The 17,764-nt window shown below is 41.5% G+C and overlaps 1 protein-coding gene across 3 annotated transcripts in view; it reads left to right on the top strand.

Annotated features, from left to right (window-relative positions):
- slc12a5b (solute carrier family 12 member 5b) overlaps window positions 1-17,764 on the top strand; it is a 40,812-nt gene continuing 23,048 nt past the window's right edge. The window contains exons 1-11 of one of the 3 annotated variants that reach the window (XM_052057518.1): window positions 1-394; window positions 11,445-11,548; window positions 11,661-11,801; window positions 11,937-12,083; window positions 14,173-14,227; window positions 14,309-14,439; window positions 15,295-15,542; window positions 15,629-15,840; window positions 15,936-16,103; window positions 17,467-17,565; window positions 17,694-17,751. In XM_052057518.1, the coding sequence (XP_051913478.1) occupies window positions 337-394; window positions 11,445-11,548; window positions 11,661-11,801; window positions 11,937-12,083; window positions 14,173-14,227; window positions 14,309-14,439; window positions 15,295-15,542; window positions 15,629-15,840; window positions 15,936-16,103; window positions 17,467-17,565; window positions 17,694-17,751 (1,421 nt within the window). In that variant the 5' untranslated portion in view covers window positions 1-336. The other 2 variants (XM_052057517.1, XM_052057519.1) reach the window with 2 other exon arrangements.

Genomic DNA, 17,764 nt, shown 5'->3' with positions numbered 1-17,764 from the left:
TCCGTCTGATACCTCTCTCTAAGCGTCCCGTCCCCATGATGATGACATGGAATATGGTGCATGAGGGAGCCAAAAGAGAGGACGGGAGGGAGAGGGATAATACCAGTTGTGAATGCATGAATGTAGTGCTTGGGCTTAAACTGACTCGAGGGCAAGTGGTGCGCAGGAACAGAGAGAGGGAGCGTATGTGTCATCAAGCTGGCCAACTCGCCCCACGTTGATCCCACTGCCCCTCAACCATCCTGCTGAACAGCAAGTAAAAGGGGATAGATACCTGATCGTCACCATAAAATTGTCGTGCCCGCAGCCGAGTTCACAGTTTGAAAAGGGGAGAGGATGCTTAACAACGTGACAACGGACTGCGAGGAAGGAGAGGGGAGCCCGAACAACCAGGGTGAGTGAGGGGGGTGAGAGTGTGAGGCTGATGAGAGTGCGCACATGTTCTAAGTTTGAAGGAGAAAGGATGCTGTCTGTGTGACTGGAGACCGACAGACAGCGGTGCAGAGTGGCAAACTTTCAGAGGGGGATGTGTTTTCTTTGCAACCGCACATTTTCCTCCTTGGTTATTTTCGGAGTCAGTTCAATCCAGCAGAGGTTAAGCTTTTCAATAAATCCACGTCAAAGGGAAAAAAAACATCATGGTGTCATTCATCTCAGCAGTAAAAATGTCTTGCCAGATGCCAAAGACATGCCTTTAATAACAAAGCGTTTCTAGCACTTAATGTCTTAGCAAACATCATGCTCAGTTTTAAATCACCGAATCAAACAATGTGTGGCAGGGTGGTTATCACAGATGTCTCACAGCTTTGAGGTTGTGATTTTAAATCTAGGCTCTGGCCTTCCTGTGTGGTGTTGACATGACCACCCCAAAACCTGTTGATCAGCTTTAACAGACAGCTGTGACACAGTTGTTTTTTGTTGTTGTTGATGTTGTTTTTCAAAATAGCTATACTTTATAAGCATAATGAAATGTCTTGGTGAAGCGGGTTGTCCCATATTTAGTCAATCAAAATTCCAACAAAGTCCCTACATGCTTGTATGTTTCTGTATGTATGTGGCCCACAGGAAGACATTTGGACTCCCCTCATGTTAACTGAAGCTGATAGACTCAAATCTGAGGAGGTGAAAGAGTAAATTGCTTGAAGCAGTATAAATGTGCACATTGGATTTTGTCAAGTGGCGAATGACCTGGTCATGAGTGGAAGCCCATCACACCAGGTGGAGTGACATGCAGTGGATTGTGATCGCTACGTAGGAGTCACGCATGATGAATCCCGGAAGGGAGAGATCACACTTGATTCTTGCATCCATTCTTGAGTAAAAGAAGCAGGCAAGATAACAAGTCTCGGTAGGTCCCACGAGAGACCTTGTGTTCACTGGTGAATAATGACTGCAAGGTTAAGTGAGCAATTTGGCATCGCCGAATCAACGGTGGCTCACCAATGTACTGTCCAACGTTCAAGTTCTTGTGATTGTGTCTTTCCCTTTAATTGCATTGCAATGCAATACCACATTGACCAAAGCATACACCCACCAGTTATACAAATCAACATTCCAATTTATCAATTTGAATGCTCGTAACAAGATACTTGTGGTACAGTGAATATCCAAAGTCTGTAAACCTTGTTCAAATAACTGTTTTGTGTGATTTGGAAGAAGAAGAAGAAGAAAAGACAAATATGAATCGTTTCAAAATGTTTTACACCATAAAGGGCAGTGTTGTGTCCAAGGACCGGCAACCCGAGGCCAAGGCCAAGGACCAAGGACTTGACTCCGAGGCCAAGGCCGAGGACCGAGGACCGGCCTTTGGTCCTCGAGCCGGTCCTCGAGGCCAAGGACCGGCTCGAGGAACACATCACTGATAAAGGGTAAATCAAAACAATTGCTGTCTTGATGATGCCTGAACGTTTTAGTGCTTACACTGACAGCTATTTGGAACTCTTCATCATTCCCTCCACTCCCACTTCCAACCGAGGAAAAATAGCTCCAATGCGTGCTCCTTGTCACCACCAGATCGAGTTTCCCATCGCAATCATTGTGTGCAGGAACATTCAGGCTTCTTACTACATGGTAAAAAAAAGGTCAGGAAAAGCCCCTAGAACAACTGTAATTCATTTGGGGTTAATCAAACGCACTTGAAATGGTGCCAGGTGTGCGCTAACGTCCATTTAGCATTTGATTGTTCAATCTGGACATTGCAGGTGTGCACAGAGATTTTAACGTCCCGTCTCTTAATTTTAATTCAACTGAGTTGGAATGTCAAAGTCTATATTAATGGTGGGACAGGTTTTTAAATGATTTATCTTGACCTCATTTTTTTTTACATCACATTACTTCCTATTTGGGGATTGTTCTGCAGTCTTCTGATCAGTACAAGTAGTGGTCAATTTTCCTGCCGAAGGTTCTTTTCCTTTCTTTCTTTCTTTCTTTCTTTCTTTCTTTCTTTCTTTCTTTCTTTCTTTCTTTCTTTCTTTCTTTCTTTCTTTCTTTCTTTCTTTCTTTCTTTCTTTCTTTTATTTATAAGTGTCATTCAATGGTTGTGTATTGGCCACTGGAGATGATTCACAACATAATTCATTAATGCATCAAGGTCGAACTAAGTTGAAATTCTTTTGTATTGATAAAAGCCATTGTCATGGATGAGTCATCGATCTGGATGCACTTGAATCAAGCGTTCAAGATTGTACGTGCTCATATTTTTCAAACCTAAAGAGCAACAATGAAAATGTTTTATGCTCAAGTATGACTTTTCAATGCAGCAAAGTACATCGTAATATCTTCAATGTTAACAAAGTGGCGGGATTCAAAACAGTATGGTGGAGGCCAAGGCAGGTGAACCAATAAAAAAATCTGAATGTTAACACAAAAGAAAAAGAAGTCCCAAACTGAACATCGCCACTGCAAAACCCACCCTTCAACAAAAGCACAGATCTGAACAAAACCAACCTCAGTGAAACATTTGTTGGAGCATGTTATTTCCCTAATAGTCCTGCAGTTGATTAACATTTTTACATTAAGTGGATTAGTGATTTTTCAAGAGGTTCAAAGTACTCCAAATCATCTGGAGCAGCTTGTGGAGGGGAGCAAAGATCATTTGCATGACAAATATTTGTCAGTGTTTATATAACAGCATAAAATGGCACAATGTGTGATTAATGTAGGGTCATTGGCGAGGCTTTGTGACCGTGTTATGCAAGTGAAGCACAGATACTACAAATGAAAAATGAATTGAAAATCTCAAAAAATACACAGACATGTCACACGTTCAAAGTTTTGATCAATTGAAACTTACTTGCGTGACACATGACAAGTGTACAGTATAGGATGAACAAATTTTCATACACACAGAAAAAGCAAATGTTGGGTGTTCCGTCACCTATGAGCTGGATGACAAAAATGATTACACAGAAGTGCTTGAGTGACCTTGATGGTCTTGAATCGTTCCCCTGGATTCAACTGTGATTGGCCCGAGAAGGGAAAAGCGTTGGTCCCTCTAAGAATTTAGGGAAAACTGTCAGTCTATGTCCAAAAATGCTGAGGGTTTTTTTTCCTTTGAAGGTTGTTTAAATATAAGCTGCTCCTGCCTGAACTTGAAACATACACAGGCAGCTGCGATGATCTAATCCACTTACCAGATGTCATAAGCCTATCCGCTGGCACGTGAAAAGGAGACCATTTCCCTGATTGCCCATACGTTAAAGGCAACCCAAAAAATGTCCTTCCAGTCATATGTTCTATGCGCCTCCATGTGTCTAAACACGGCATTCTGACTAATATTGCGTTTGTGAAATATGAGTTAAATAGCTTCAGAAAACAGGTGAGCTTTGATTTCTCGCTACCTGAGCCCTGAGCAACATTTTCAGTCGACATAAATTGGCATAAGATGGCTAAAAAAGGATGGATTTTACTTCTCAACTCATATCCCACCAATGCAATATTAATCAGAATGCCGTGTTTAGACTCGCAGGGCTACATATTATTGTTAAGACAATGTTGACTTCCCTTTTTGTGAAATATTGTTTATGAATGAGAAAAATTCATCTGAAATGGTCACTGAATGTGGCTTGGTGATGGACGGCTCCAAGGTTTTATATATATATAATCAAGAACACCTAATTTAATAAAACATTACGGTTCCCTTGTTTGTTGTTGTAATTCAAATGCATTTACAGTGTTGCCTTGAGATACAAATGAACCTTACTTACACAAGATATGAGCCATTGCTTGGCCACTCATATCACTTCACAACAAGCACTTTGATGAACAATGTCTTCAAAAAAAGAGGTTTCAAGCTCTTCGTCACAATCACAGTTCACGTTTACTGTCAAACAAAACATACAACAGGGAGAATTACATGTTATGTATTTGATACACCAACATAAATTTGCATGAGGAAAGTCAATTTTGCTTCATGCTAACTAACAATGCTAAAGGATAACAAATACTGTACAGGTAGCAACTGTGTGTGTGATAACGTTTAAGAAATGGATTTGAACCCTATGTGTGGATGTTGGGGAGAGTCAGCTTTTCGTTTGTTTCTTCCTCTCCTTGGACACAAGTCCTTTTATACCTCTGTAAGGCGGAATAAAGACCCACCACCACGTCGTAGTTTTTCAGTTTATCACAGCACAACACAAATCGATTTGGGCTTCTGAGAGTTTCAGATTTCTTTCGGAAGCCCCGAACAACTACAGTCCTACGTATATATAGGCATAATATGTAAATGAGGGGCGGGCAGTCCTTCCCCTTATGTAAAAAGCAGAGACAAAGAAGGTCAAGCATAGTTCGATCTTTGACATGATGACAAAGTACCGACCATATCTGCTGGCCACAAACCTTGTGATTAGGGTCCCTCTTCGAGGGCACATGACACCCTTCAGGGACTAATCACGAGGTGGTGGAGGCAATAAAACCCTCGGGGGCTGTTAATTGGTGAAGGAGAAAAAGGAAGAAAGCATAACACTACCCTTTTTGTTTTAAGTGCTACAGCAGACGTACAGGATAGGGATTAGTTTCAATAGTTCTCATGGTAAAGCGAAATTCCTCAATGTTCTACTACTACTTCTAGCGGAATAATTCCTTAACAGTGGACTAACACATGTAGACAGAAAATGTAATAATACTCAAAGGCATATTTTCTTTACTCGCGGCGATAAATGACTAAGATTACTGCTGCTTACTAAGTCGTTGTGACCGTCTCCATGTAAAAGTTTGTGTATGTCTGTTATTATAAAGTGCAATATCATATGGTGCTATTTCCAAGAAAACACATAACAGACTTTTTTTTCCTGAGGCTAAACGGGGGAAATATGGTGTAAGTTGTTTTGATTGTTTTTTTGTTTTGTTTTGTTTTTAGTTTCAAGCGTGGTCAAGGATTGAGTCAAACTCATATCTCAAGGCACCATCAAATGGCAAATTATGTCAACGTAATTTTTCATAAATATTAAGTTTGCACCACATTGATATAGATAGAGGGCGAGAGAGTGAGAGGTTTCTTTGGGCAAAAATGTATCAAGATGACAAATGTATAAGAGCTTTTTTTTCCCTTCCATCCTGGTATTTCGCCCTCAACGTTGTACCTCAGGAATGTGAAGGACAGCCAAGGTGGTGTTTCATCAGGGAGCGTGGAAAGGATAAATCCTGTCAGTGATGGTCAGTAATCCTCATAATGTGTTTTAGTGCCTCTTCAATGAGTCCACTTAAATGCAGAGTGCGTCACATCGTGATTTTAATCTATACACAGTGAGTATAGGTCAGAATGTCAAAATTGGATTACAGTGGTCTTGACATATTCTCCTCATTTATACAAATCCAATTCATTTTCGGGATTATGGATTAAAATGCGCATCATGATGGATATGTACTTAACACATTTCTTTTACAGTTCTGAGGTTCTGGGTTTGAATCTTTGCTCCAGTTTCCCTGTAACGGGAATTGGAAGTTTTCATTGTCTCCGGTTACTCATGTGCATTTGCTTCCCACATGCCAAAAACATTCATATTAGGTTAAGTTAAGGTTTTCAATTGTGCTCAGGTGCGAATGTGAGTGTGGTTTGTTGGTTTGATTTTCCTGTTCAAGTGATTGGCAGGTAACCGTCAGTATTTAGTGGACTACTGGGAAGGACTCTACCAGACCTTCACCAAGACAAAGCAATGCTCACTGAAATAGAGAAATGCTGAATATTTTGAGATTTCTCACAAGATTAAATGGTTCTACTGCTTTTTTTGCTTGACAGTCCATCTGCTTAGTGATGCTGCCCTAGCCTCTTGTTCACAGACATTTTTTCCCATCTGAGCTGTATCATTAACATAATAGAGGACTATAAAACATCAATTTTATTTTATTGAAACAATCAAATGGATTTATTTGAACATTTCCTGTAGATTTGCTTCAAATTAAGGCTGTATGTGGATATGGGCCATGGCCGTAAAAGAGTAAAAATTCACAGTGTTTACCTTGTCTTGTCTCTTGACTGGTACTCGTAAGAGGGACCATATAACTCCTACTCTGGCATCCCTTCACTGGCTCCCCATTCATTTTAGAGTTATTTTCAAGATCCTCCTCTTTGTTTTCAAATCTCTGAATAATCTCGCGCCACCTTACCTCTCTGAGCTCATCCGCCCCTACACACCTGCCCGGCACCTCAGGTCTGTGGACCAGTCTTTGTTAGAAGTACCAAGAACTAATCTGAGGCTCACAGGGGATCGAGCCTTTTCTGTTGCTGGTCCATCTCTCTGGAATGACCCCCCACCACTGAACATTCAGCAAGCCTCCTCGCTGCCCATCTTCAAAGCCCTCCTCAAAACTCACTTGTATTCTTTGGCGTTCGATTCAGCATGACTTATATTTGTTCTTGATTTTACTGTCTGGTGCTTTCTACCGCCTTTATTACCGATTTGTCTTACTGTTTATTGTGCATGTTAAATCGCTCCATGTACAGCACTTTGTATGCAGCGATGGCTGTTTGAAAGTGCTCTATAAATACTGTTGACTTGACTTGACTTGTCATTGTCAGTCAGAAATCATGTTCACTACTCTGTTGTCATTTGTGTTTCTGAGCCAGTATGTGTCACTCAAATGGAAGTATTGTAAACACACTTTGGAAATACATTTGCAGTCACAGCTTCCTCTTGCTCATATTACCGGTAATTACTAAGTCATTCACAAGTCATTGGGATCACCCAGATGAGAATGTTTGTCTGCGATCCAGAAGGAGAGCAATGAGCAGTGACAGAGATTTCATTTAATCCTTCGACTGAGCTACAACAACACCCAGTTCTCTTAGACGAGATAGTTGGAAATACGGTTTAGTGTGTATTGGATTCAAATTAGAATCTGGCATATCAGTGGTTTCCGTTGCAAAATAATATTGTCTCTATTGAAAAACCTCAGCACCTGCTTGTTGAAATGAATGTAGGAAATGAATTGTTTGTGAATAATTTCTCAACACCCTGTGGATGGAGTTTTCACTAACGATGCTCAGAAAACTTGGAAGGATTTGCGTTAGCTGTTGAATGTCACTGATGCTGTAATGGTAGACTCACATGACTTGAGCATGAGTTCAGTTCTTACTCAGTGAAGGGCAAGCTGTCAATATGTGTCCTGGGATTGACTGGCAGCCACTTTCGGGTGCAGCGCACCTTTTGCTTGAAGTCCTCTGCGATAACTCCAGCTCTGTCACTGGATAAATGGAGTAGATAATGGATGGATGGATAGTTGCTGGCGATTCTTTGTTTAATTTTTCAGGCAAATGCAATAGTTGCGGTCCAAGAGCTTCAAAAATTTGTTGATGTGTGTTATCATGAATGACAAGATCACATTGGGTACAGGCTGAGAAGATGATGGGATAAGGTTTTCTAAAACAGCAAAATGATACCATGTTTGGATTGATCTTAATGTCCAAAATACCGTATATGGCTCCATTATGTTGTTTCTTTATGACTTCATTCATTCATTTATCTGGACTGGGGATGTTGGTCGCAACTTGACAGCTGATATTATGACAGACAAAATGCCAGGGGTGAGCAATTTACAAACTTTTGCTGGTCCGTCATTTGTCTTTCGTCAGCGGCTTGGACACCCATCTGTCATTGTCAGTGCGTCATTATTTCATGCTAAATCAAACTAATTGTCAGTCGTTCAGTCCATTGTGTTACTTGAACCGAATTTCCATCATCGCTTCCGTCAGTAAATCTCACTGGTCCACCAGTCCGTCTATTGTCAGTTAGCTAATCTATTGAACTGTTAAGCACACTAGAGGCAGGCTGGTGGCTGCCTGCCACTGTTTTAACTCCTAAAACCTCAAAAAGTTTTACATTTGTTTGTCGTCAGCAAAACAGGCATCTCTTAGTGATGGCCTTGGAATGCCCAACCCCGCAAATTTTAATGTACCTGTATTGAAATAGTTTGAATTACTGGTATTCATTCATTCATTCATCTTCCGTACCGCTTGATCCTCACTAGGGTCGCGGGGGGTGCTGGAGCCCATCCCAGCCGTCTCCGGGCAGTAGGCGGGGGACACCCTGAATCGGTTGCCAGCCAATCGCAGGGCACACAGAAACAAACAACCATTCGCACTCACACTCACACCTAGGGACAATTTAGAGTGTTCAATCAGCCTGCCACGCATGTTTTTGGAATGTGGGAGGAAACCGGAGCACCCGGAGAAAACCCACGCAGGCCCGGGGGGAACATGCAAACTCCACACAGGGAGGCCGGAGCTGGAATCGAACCCGGTACCTCTGCACTGTGAAGCCGACGTGCTAACCACTGGACTACCGGGCCGCCCTGAATTACTGGTAATGTTACATTTATGTTTGGATCAATGAAGTGATAGCCAGAGGGCAAATTCGTGCACCAAATGTTTTCCATTCATCCGTTTTTCACGATGCTGTCAGCAGCTAAGGCCAAATTTGTAAATGGAGCTCTTCAGGGCTGAAACTGATCCCAGCTGAGGGTGAAATGCAGACACCATGTCCAAGTAGCCAGTCAGTTAAATCAGTCAGACCAATATTCGCCTACACCAGGGATCACCAGTTTGGTGCCTGGGGCGATTTGAAACCTCAGATAATTTGATCAAACGTGTCATTTCAGAAGTGTGTTTCAAACTGGGAGAACTTTGCATTAATCACTGCCGAAAGACATACTCTTGTGCTTAGTTTTAGACAGACGTTGGGTACCCCTGCCCTACACCATCAGTGATTTGGGCCAAATGTTTTGTTTTGTGTAATATAATGTGGTGTGTGTGAGTGTGTGTGTGTGTGTGTGTGTGTGTGTGTGTGTGTGTGTGTGTGTGTGTGTGTGTGTGTGTGTGTGTGTGTGTGTGTGCGTGTGGGTGCGTGCGTGTGTTAAATATGGTTTGACAAGAGACCTGAGAATGTCTTTTGGACGAAGTAACAGTCTACACAGAATATTAAAATCTTTCCATAAGTGTATATAATAATCAATTTTTTCTCGGTATAATTGACCACGACAGAAAGCCACATAAATCTGTGTCAACTCCGCTTAGAGGAGACCTCGGATGGTATTAATACAAATCTTCAATTACAGGAGGCAGGGTGAATAGAGGAGGTAATTGTGGGACTGATGTAATTGATGTAACTCGAGTTGACTCGCTCACTTATGCAGCTGATTGGTGCATTTTGCTCACATGCACAAGTTGAAGTTAGCCTTCGTCCAGCAGTTGTGGGATAATCCCCTTGAGCCTACGTACTATTAAGCTTTTAAAAGCTGGAATAAACTGTCCATTTTGTAATAACCGTGTCACATGGAGGGTACAAATCTGCCTCATATTTCAAGTTTCAGGATGCAGTATCATTTAACAGTGTTTTGGTGCTGTTTTTAAGTCCATCTTTTTTCATTTGAGGCAGCTGGCTAAAGTCAAACCTCTCCGTTCTCTTGAGCACCTTGAGACAGTAATTCATGCCTTCGTCACATCTCGGCTCGATTACTGAAATGCACTTTACTTTGGAGTCAGCCAATCCTCCATTAAGCAGCTGGTCCAGAATGCTGCTGCTCGCATCATGACTGGTATTCGTAAGAGGGAGCACATAACTCTTACTCTGGCATCTCTTCACTGGCTCCCTATACACTTTAGAGTTATTTTCAAGATTCTATTATTTGTTTTCAAATTTTGAAATGACCTTGCACCACCTTACGTCTCTGAGCTCATCCACCCCTACACACCTGCTCGGCGCCTCAGGTCTGCCTGGACCAGACATTATTAGAAGTACCAAGAACTAAACGGAGGCTCAGAGGGGGTCGAGCCTTTTCCGTTGCTGTTGCTGGTCCCTCTCTCTGGAATGACCTCCCACTGAACATTCGACAAGCCTCCTCGCTGCCCATCTTTAAAACCCGCCTCAAAACTCACTTGTATTCTTTGGCATTTGACTCAGCATGAATCAGACTAGTTTTCCTGTTTGGTACTTTCTACCGTCTTTGTTACTGATTTATTGCTTTATTGTTGTATATATGATAGTTGCTCCATGTACAGCACTTTGTATAAATCGATGGCTGTTTGAAAGTGCTCTATAAGTACAGTTGAGTTTTGTTAGTTGAGTTGAGAATGTTATTTATAAGATCTGTAACAGGTATTTTTTAGGATCAACTTTCAGGGCTTACAGTACAAGTACCACAGTGGGTACTTGAAGAAGGCACTTCAGGAGATACTTGAGATTAAAAAATAAATTAAATCAATCAATAAATCAATAAGGCGGCCCGGTAGTCCAGTGGTTAGCACGTCGGCTTCACAGTGCAGAGGTACCGGGTTCGATTCCAGCTCCGGCCTCCCTGTGTGGAGTTTGCATGTTCTCCCCGGGCCTGCGTGGGTTTTCTCCGGGTGCTCCGGTTTCCTCCCACATTCCAAAAATATGCATGGCAGGCTGATTGGACACTCTGAATTGTCCCTAGGTGTGAGTGTGAGCGTGGATGGTTGTTCGTCTATGTGTGCCCTGCGATTGGCTGGCGACCGATTCAGGGTGTCCCCCGCCTACTGCCCGGAGACAGCTGGGATCGGCTCCAGCACCCCCCGCGACCCTAGTGAGGATCAAGCGGTTAGGAAGATGAATGAATGAATGAATAAATCAATAAATAAATAAAGACGTTGGAAAAAGTTGCGTCAATGCGGAAAAAAAAATAGCACAAAAAATAACCTAGATTATTCTGTACAATAACATCCAGTCAGATTTCCACACTCATATATGATATAATTATAATTAGGTCAACCAGTGGCAAATAAAATCAACTTGAGTACTGCGAGGAGTGCCAGACTCTAAGCCAGCCAGACTCCTTCTTTCGCAGCCGACGAGTCACTTTATGTCACTCGACCTTTGCACCAGATGACAGGCTTCTAACCCCACAACTTGAGCAAAGTTGTACACTGACAGACAAAAATGATTAAAATTCCTACATTTAAACACATTTTTGGAACTTGATTGGTGCGTCAGGTGATGGAAACCCCAAGGAGAGCAGTCCTTTCATCAACAGCTGTGCCTCTAGTGATTTGGAGAAGAGCCAGCAGTATGATGGCAAGAACATGGCCCTGTTTGAGGTCAGTGTGAATTCTTTTTCCTCCTCAATGAGTACTCTGAGAACATAAAATGATAGCAATGCGTGTGTGTGTGTCTGCGTGTGCGTGTCTGTGTGTGCATATACGCTTGCAGGAGGAGATGGATACCAGTCCGATGGTGTCCTCTTTGCTCAGCAGCCTTGCCAACTACTCCAACCTGCCAACAGGGAGCAAAGAGCATGAGGAGGCTGAGAACAATGAGGAGGGTACACGTCCATCTAAAAAACCCATCAAGGTAGGGAAGTGAATGGGAACAACATTACATGAAAGACAAATCTCAAATTCCAAAATTGGAAGTCAAGAAAATCTTTGATATTTTATCATTATTAAATATTTACTTTTTACATTGTTCCCATTTTGTGTTTGTCAGGCTCCACAACTGGGAACACTGATGGGTGTTTACTTGCCATGTATTCAGAATATTTTTGGTGTGATCCTCTTCTTGCGTATGACCTGGATGGTCGGGATTGGAGGCGTCCTTGGGTCCTTCATTATTGTCTTCATGTGTTGTTCCACAGTGAGTAGACGTGCATATGGGTTAGGGTGAGGGCTTTGGTTAGGGTTAGGCCAGGTTAACCCACTCATTCCTAACCACTGTGCCAAAATCAGCCAACTTCACTGTATTTGTTAAAAATGTATTATTTATTGAGCTGAAAGAATGCTTTTTGTTTATTTATCAACAATGCCAGTGACTTACGATCAAAGGCAGAACAAGTCACACTTATCTTGTGTATCCACCTATTGCTATTCATCCAATAAAATAATAGCTTTGTTTATATATATATATATATATATATAATATATATATAATGTGTGTGTGTGTGTATATATGTGTGTGTGTATATATATATAAACACATGTACACACACACATACACACACACACTTGTATATACACTTTGTCACATTTTTGTTTGGTGGTTTGCTGCAAGATTTTTCAAATGTAAAACATGTGTCTTGTCTCAATACAGCTTGGGAAACACTGCTTGATGCAATGTTGTTAATACATGTTAACTTTGAAGATCTTTTTGAATTTATAGCAGTACCAAGTAGTCTGTACGAGATGATGTTTTAGGTGACTATTTAAAGCAATTATTTGCAGAAAAGAAAAAATGGTTAAGATACCAAAAAGAAAAGTTTTTTTGGGGGGGGGGGTTGTTTTTGGGCTCTACATTTTTTCAAGACTTGTATATACTAGCTGCACAATGTATTCTTGGCTTTTGACAAGTATTGTACAGTATGTATTCCAACAAAAACCCAGCCTAATACTGGTGGCAGCCGTGTAAACTGGCAAGCAATTCAAAGATTCTTGCCCACTTCAGTATGCCCACAAGCAGTCAGAAGGATGACTGTGTGTTTACTGAATCAGGTCACCACTGTGGCTCATTGGGTATTATGGCAATATAGCTGAGCATTTCCTGAAATTTCACTCAAATCCCGGCAACCCAATGAAACCGTCAGAAAAGAATGTCTCCCACAATGTCTGCTGTGGTTACAAATGGATTTACTAGGAATTACGAGAGCAAATTCAAGTCACATATTTTCTGTTATGAGTTACCAGTCAGCATGCAGTATTCTTATTCTATAAATGAACAGAGTAGGCTAGACGACAGATACTGTGTAGTTGGTGAATTGCAATTTCCCAAGCAGAGAAAATCACGCAGGAAAAAAAATCGATTAATTTAATAATTCAATATCAAATAGGACTGGGAAAGTTCAGCATAAAAAAACAGTTTGGTGCATTCCATGGGTAAATAGCCTAATTTGAAAGTGGTGAATATAATGATTGGGTTAAAAGGGAGTACCCTCAGTTATTCACAAGCACAGCTAGGGCAATGTTAACCACTTTGTGAACAAAGGCATGAGCAAATAGTCCAACGTACAATCGCAAGGAATTTAGGGGGTTCATCATATAAGGTCAAAATATTCAGACCATCTGTGGAAATGTTATCATGAAAGCAACAAAACTCACAACCATCATTGAAGTGTGGGTACAAGACTGGCCTGCCAGCAGTTCAGAACTGTCTCCCATTGAATATGTGTGGCGCAGTATGAAACGAATCTCACTTTTACAATACAATACAATACATACAATACATGCTGATTTATATAGCGCTTTCACAACAGCGGCAGCTGTAACAAAGCGCTTAACAAAACAGACTTGATCAAATATATTCATTTCCATAACAACTCTAAATGCAACGACTGAATGCTTTCATTGGTTGCAGTTATTTGTAATTGTAAATGACCATAATAATCAATTAATTTGCTTGCTAAGAATCTTGTACAATGCGTCGATGACTAATGGTTTAATTCTACGTAATGTACTTAATTATTTTATTACTGTTTGTTTTAGAAAAGGTACCACTGTACTATTACTCTTTAAAAACCAGACAAGATAAAGGATTCCTTCTTCTTCTTGTTTTAACCTCACTAGCCAAATGTTTTGGTATTGTTTGTAACCAGCCTAAAGGCAACAACCCATGATGGAGAATTCACCAAGTACGGTCGATGAATTCATTTGTTCTTCTTCCATGTACAGTACTCCCTTTTTTGTGGTTCACTAGTTAGACGTACAGTATTTCTTTTATGTTTTTCTTTTGTCAGACTATGCTCACGGCCATCTCCATGAGTGCCATTGCCACAAACGGAGTGGTCCCGGGTGAGTGGATGTCTGGAAGTGTTGAACAATACTGAGCTGACACTGACTTCTCTCTGACTGACTGACTGTTTCCTCTCCAAGCTGGGGGTTCCTACTACATGATCTCTCGCTCACTTGGGCCTGAGTTCGGTGGCGCTGTTGGGATTTGTTTCTACTTGGGCACAACCTTTGCTGGTGCCATGTACATACTTGGTTGTATTGAAATCCTCCTGGTAAGTCAGCAGTTATCCTGTTTATTGTGTGTTATGCAACACCGTTTATTTTAACGGCGGTGTTTGACTGTGTTGTGCATGTGTAAATGACCCACGACAGCACTGCTTCAGAGTTGCAATTTGTTTATTTTTAGTGGCGAAGTCAGCACAAAAACAGAAATCCTGTCCGATGTGATCATGTGCCTCTGCTGATAAAGTGAAACAGGAATATGTCAGTGTATTTCAAAAATAAACTTTGAACTCGCTAGCAAACTCGTAAATGTAAACAAACAATGGACATTTCTCTGACCTTAATTATAATTTCCCCTCCACTAGAGGACTGTAGTGAAAGGAGATTCCCTTTTTTCTGCATAGGGGCTACTGTCACAAATTTGAGTTTGGAATTAACAGTGGCTGCATTCCATTCAGGTGTCCTATTTATATCCAGTAGTTGGATACACAGTGCAAATTCTTAATTGTCATACATGTTCAGTCATGGTTGAGCATCTTCATTGTTAAAGTTTCAATTGAATTATACTTGAGATACCTGCAAAGGTTTCACAAAAATGTTTTGGGAGATGGAATATCACCAGGACAAGTAAATATTGGCATTTTGTAATGTTGATGATATTGCAATCTGGGCCAAATATTTTAATATATTGTCACCATGGAAAAACTACAAAAGCAGACAAAATATTCTAAACTGGCAACTACTTACTATAGCTGGGGTTGTATTCCCATATCTTTATTGAACTGTATCATAATGTATTGCGTATCATAGGAGAAGATGAACCGATGTATTCTGTTCTACCTTTCTCCTCCATTAACCTCCACATCTTGCCCATTCTTGCCTTGAACCATCTTCCCATCTGTCAGATTTATATTGTTCCTCAGGCAGCCATCTTCAAGATCGAGGGCTTGGAAGGGCTGGAAGCAGAGGCCGCCCTCCTAAATAATATGCGGGTATACGGCACCATAGTTCTCAGCTTCATGGCTCTGGTGGTGTTTGTCGGGGTGAAATATGTCAACAAGCTGGCGCTGGTCTTCCTCGCTTGTGTCATCCTCTCCATCCTGGCTGTCTATGTCGGAGTCATCAAGACCGCCTTTGACCCACCCGTCTTCCCGTCAGTTGAATCGATCTGATGATGGATTTTATTTTAGGTGTCACGAGTCTGTGACATTTATTCATTCTCCTTGACTTTGCCTGCAGTGTGTGCCTCCTGGGAAATAGAACCCTCGTCTCCAAGGGCTATGACGTCTGTGCAAAAGTCATTGAAATCGACAACGAGACAGTCACCACCCAACTGTGGCGCTCTTTCTGTGATTCTGACTACATCAACGCCACTTGCGATGACTACTTCCGTGACAACAACATCACAGAGATACAAGGCATTCCAGGAGTCACTAGTGGAATCCTGGCAGGTAATAGGTGCCTCAAATGTCCTTACCTGACTCAATTGAGCAAAAAATGAAACAAAAAAAATGCAAATGACCAGCTTGGTGGATTCCTCTTCCAGAAAACTTGTTCGGCAATTATTTGGAAAAAGGAGTGATTGTAGAGAAGAGAGGACTTGCATCCCAAGCCGACCCGGACAGTTCTGCTTCCAGCACTAACCGCTTTGTGCTCGCTGACATAACTAGCTTCTTCACTTTGCTGGTGGGAATATACTTCCCATCTGTCACAGGTAAGAGGCATGCTGGAGGTAGACACGACTGTTTTTGACATTGGGCAACATAGCTCTCAAAAACAGGAGTCATGGATACAGAAAATACACTACAGTACAGTACAGTACAGATCCATGCGCACCAAATCCAGTAGACACTTAAACAGCTTCTTCCCTCTAGCCATTAACTCCTTAAACAGTCACTGACATAGTCACTCTTCTTGCACCAATGATTTTGTTGTTTACGATGATACTAGTGCAGCGTGTTATACCGGAGACAAATTCCTTGTGTGTTCTACATACTTGGCCAATAAAGATGATTCTGATTCTGATTCTGATTCTGATGTATCCATTATCTATATAAATACAGTAAAAAGACTAAAGAGCTGGAGCGTTCTGATTAACACTGACACACAAAGCATATGTAAAAGAAAACTGTAGGCATTTGTGGGTACATAATGTACAGTATACCATAGGCTCTATTTTCGTAGACAGCAGCTCGGGTGTAAAATCTGGCGTATCTTGGGTTTTGTGCAGGTGTAAGCCTCGCCTAGTGTGTTTGGAACTTTGGCAGACCCCACCGTGCCGTGCTAGGTGCTCCGTTGGACCTCGGGCGTTTTTTATTTTTTATTTTTACACACGTATTCGATGCACGTTACAAGTTGGTGGCTCAAATTAGGTGATATTTTGCACCTGTGAAAGCAGGTTTGGGTTGTGGTGCATGTAGTATAATGCAGTTTTGGTGAATTTGATTGAGGTGCTAGCAGACAGATTCTGTGTTCATGTCCACAACACTAATTTTTTACTGCACATGTCTGCAAAAACAACAAAAAGAAAGAAAGCTCCATCTTTGCCCGCAGTTAGACCGTGCTCTGCTCTGGCGAGACTTGTGCTGGACATGAAAATAGGGCCCTATGTGTTTGGTCCATGAATGGCCCAGTTGATGTTGGTAACTAAACAGTGCCATTCATCGTGCCATTCATATTTTGGCATCAGGAGACACCTTGCAATTGGTCAACAGATTCTCCCCATTGCGACGTTTCAAACGGGAAGTGATCGTTTGTCACAAAGTGTCACACAATGTCATGAGCAGGTTGCAACAGAGGTACAGTGAGACTGGAAGAGTCACAGAAAGACACATAGAAAGAGATGTTTTGTTTTTCATTTCAGACCCTTGTTGGAGAAGACAAAGTTGTGCATAAACTATTAAAACATTAAAAGGTTGGACATAATATATTCAAGAGAAGCTCGGAATTAACTTGTAACAGACATAGTAAATTTGAGGATGATGCTGAAATTTTACCTGAAAGCTGAAGAGCCCTATTTTCGTGAGTAATTTAAAGTCCACATCCAGGCAGGCTGTTTAACCCGTCTCCTTTCACAGGTATCATGGCGGGTTCCAACCGCTCTGGAGACCTACGTGATGCTCAGAAATCCATCCCCATTGGCACCATTGCAGCCATCACAACCACATCTGCTGTGTGTATCCTTCACAGAGCAACCGTAGTCTATAAAACACAATCTGAATGGATTCCAACGAGCCAAGCATTTGTTTGTCATCGTTTTCTTGACATTTCCAATGATATATTCCTTAGGAGACTTTTTACTCAGATATGTCCTGTGTGGTGCTCTTTGGTGCTTGTATAGAGGGTGTGGTCCTCAGGGACAAGTAAGTCCCACTT

This window comes from Hippocampus zosterae, chromosome 2 (assembly GCF_025434085.1).
Source record: "Hippocampus zosterae strain Florida chromosome 2, ASM2543408v3, whole genome shotgun sequence".
Taxonomy (NCBI): domain Eukaryota; kingdom Metazoa; phylum Chordata; class Actinopteri; order Syngnathiformes; family Syngnathidae; genus Hippocampus; species Hippocampus zosterae.
The sequence above is the reverse complement of the archived record's forward strand: the minus strand, read 5'-3'. Positions and strand labels throughout refer to the sequence as shown.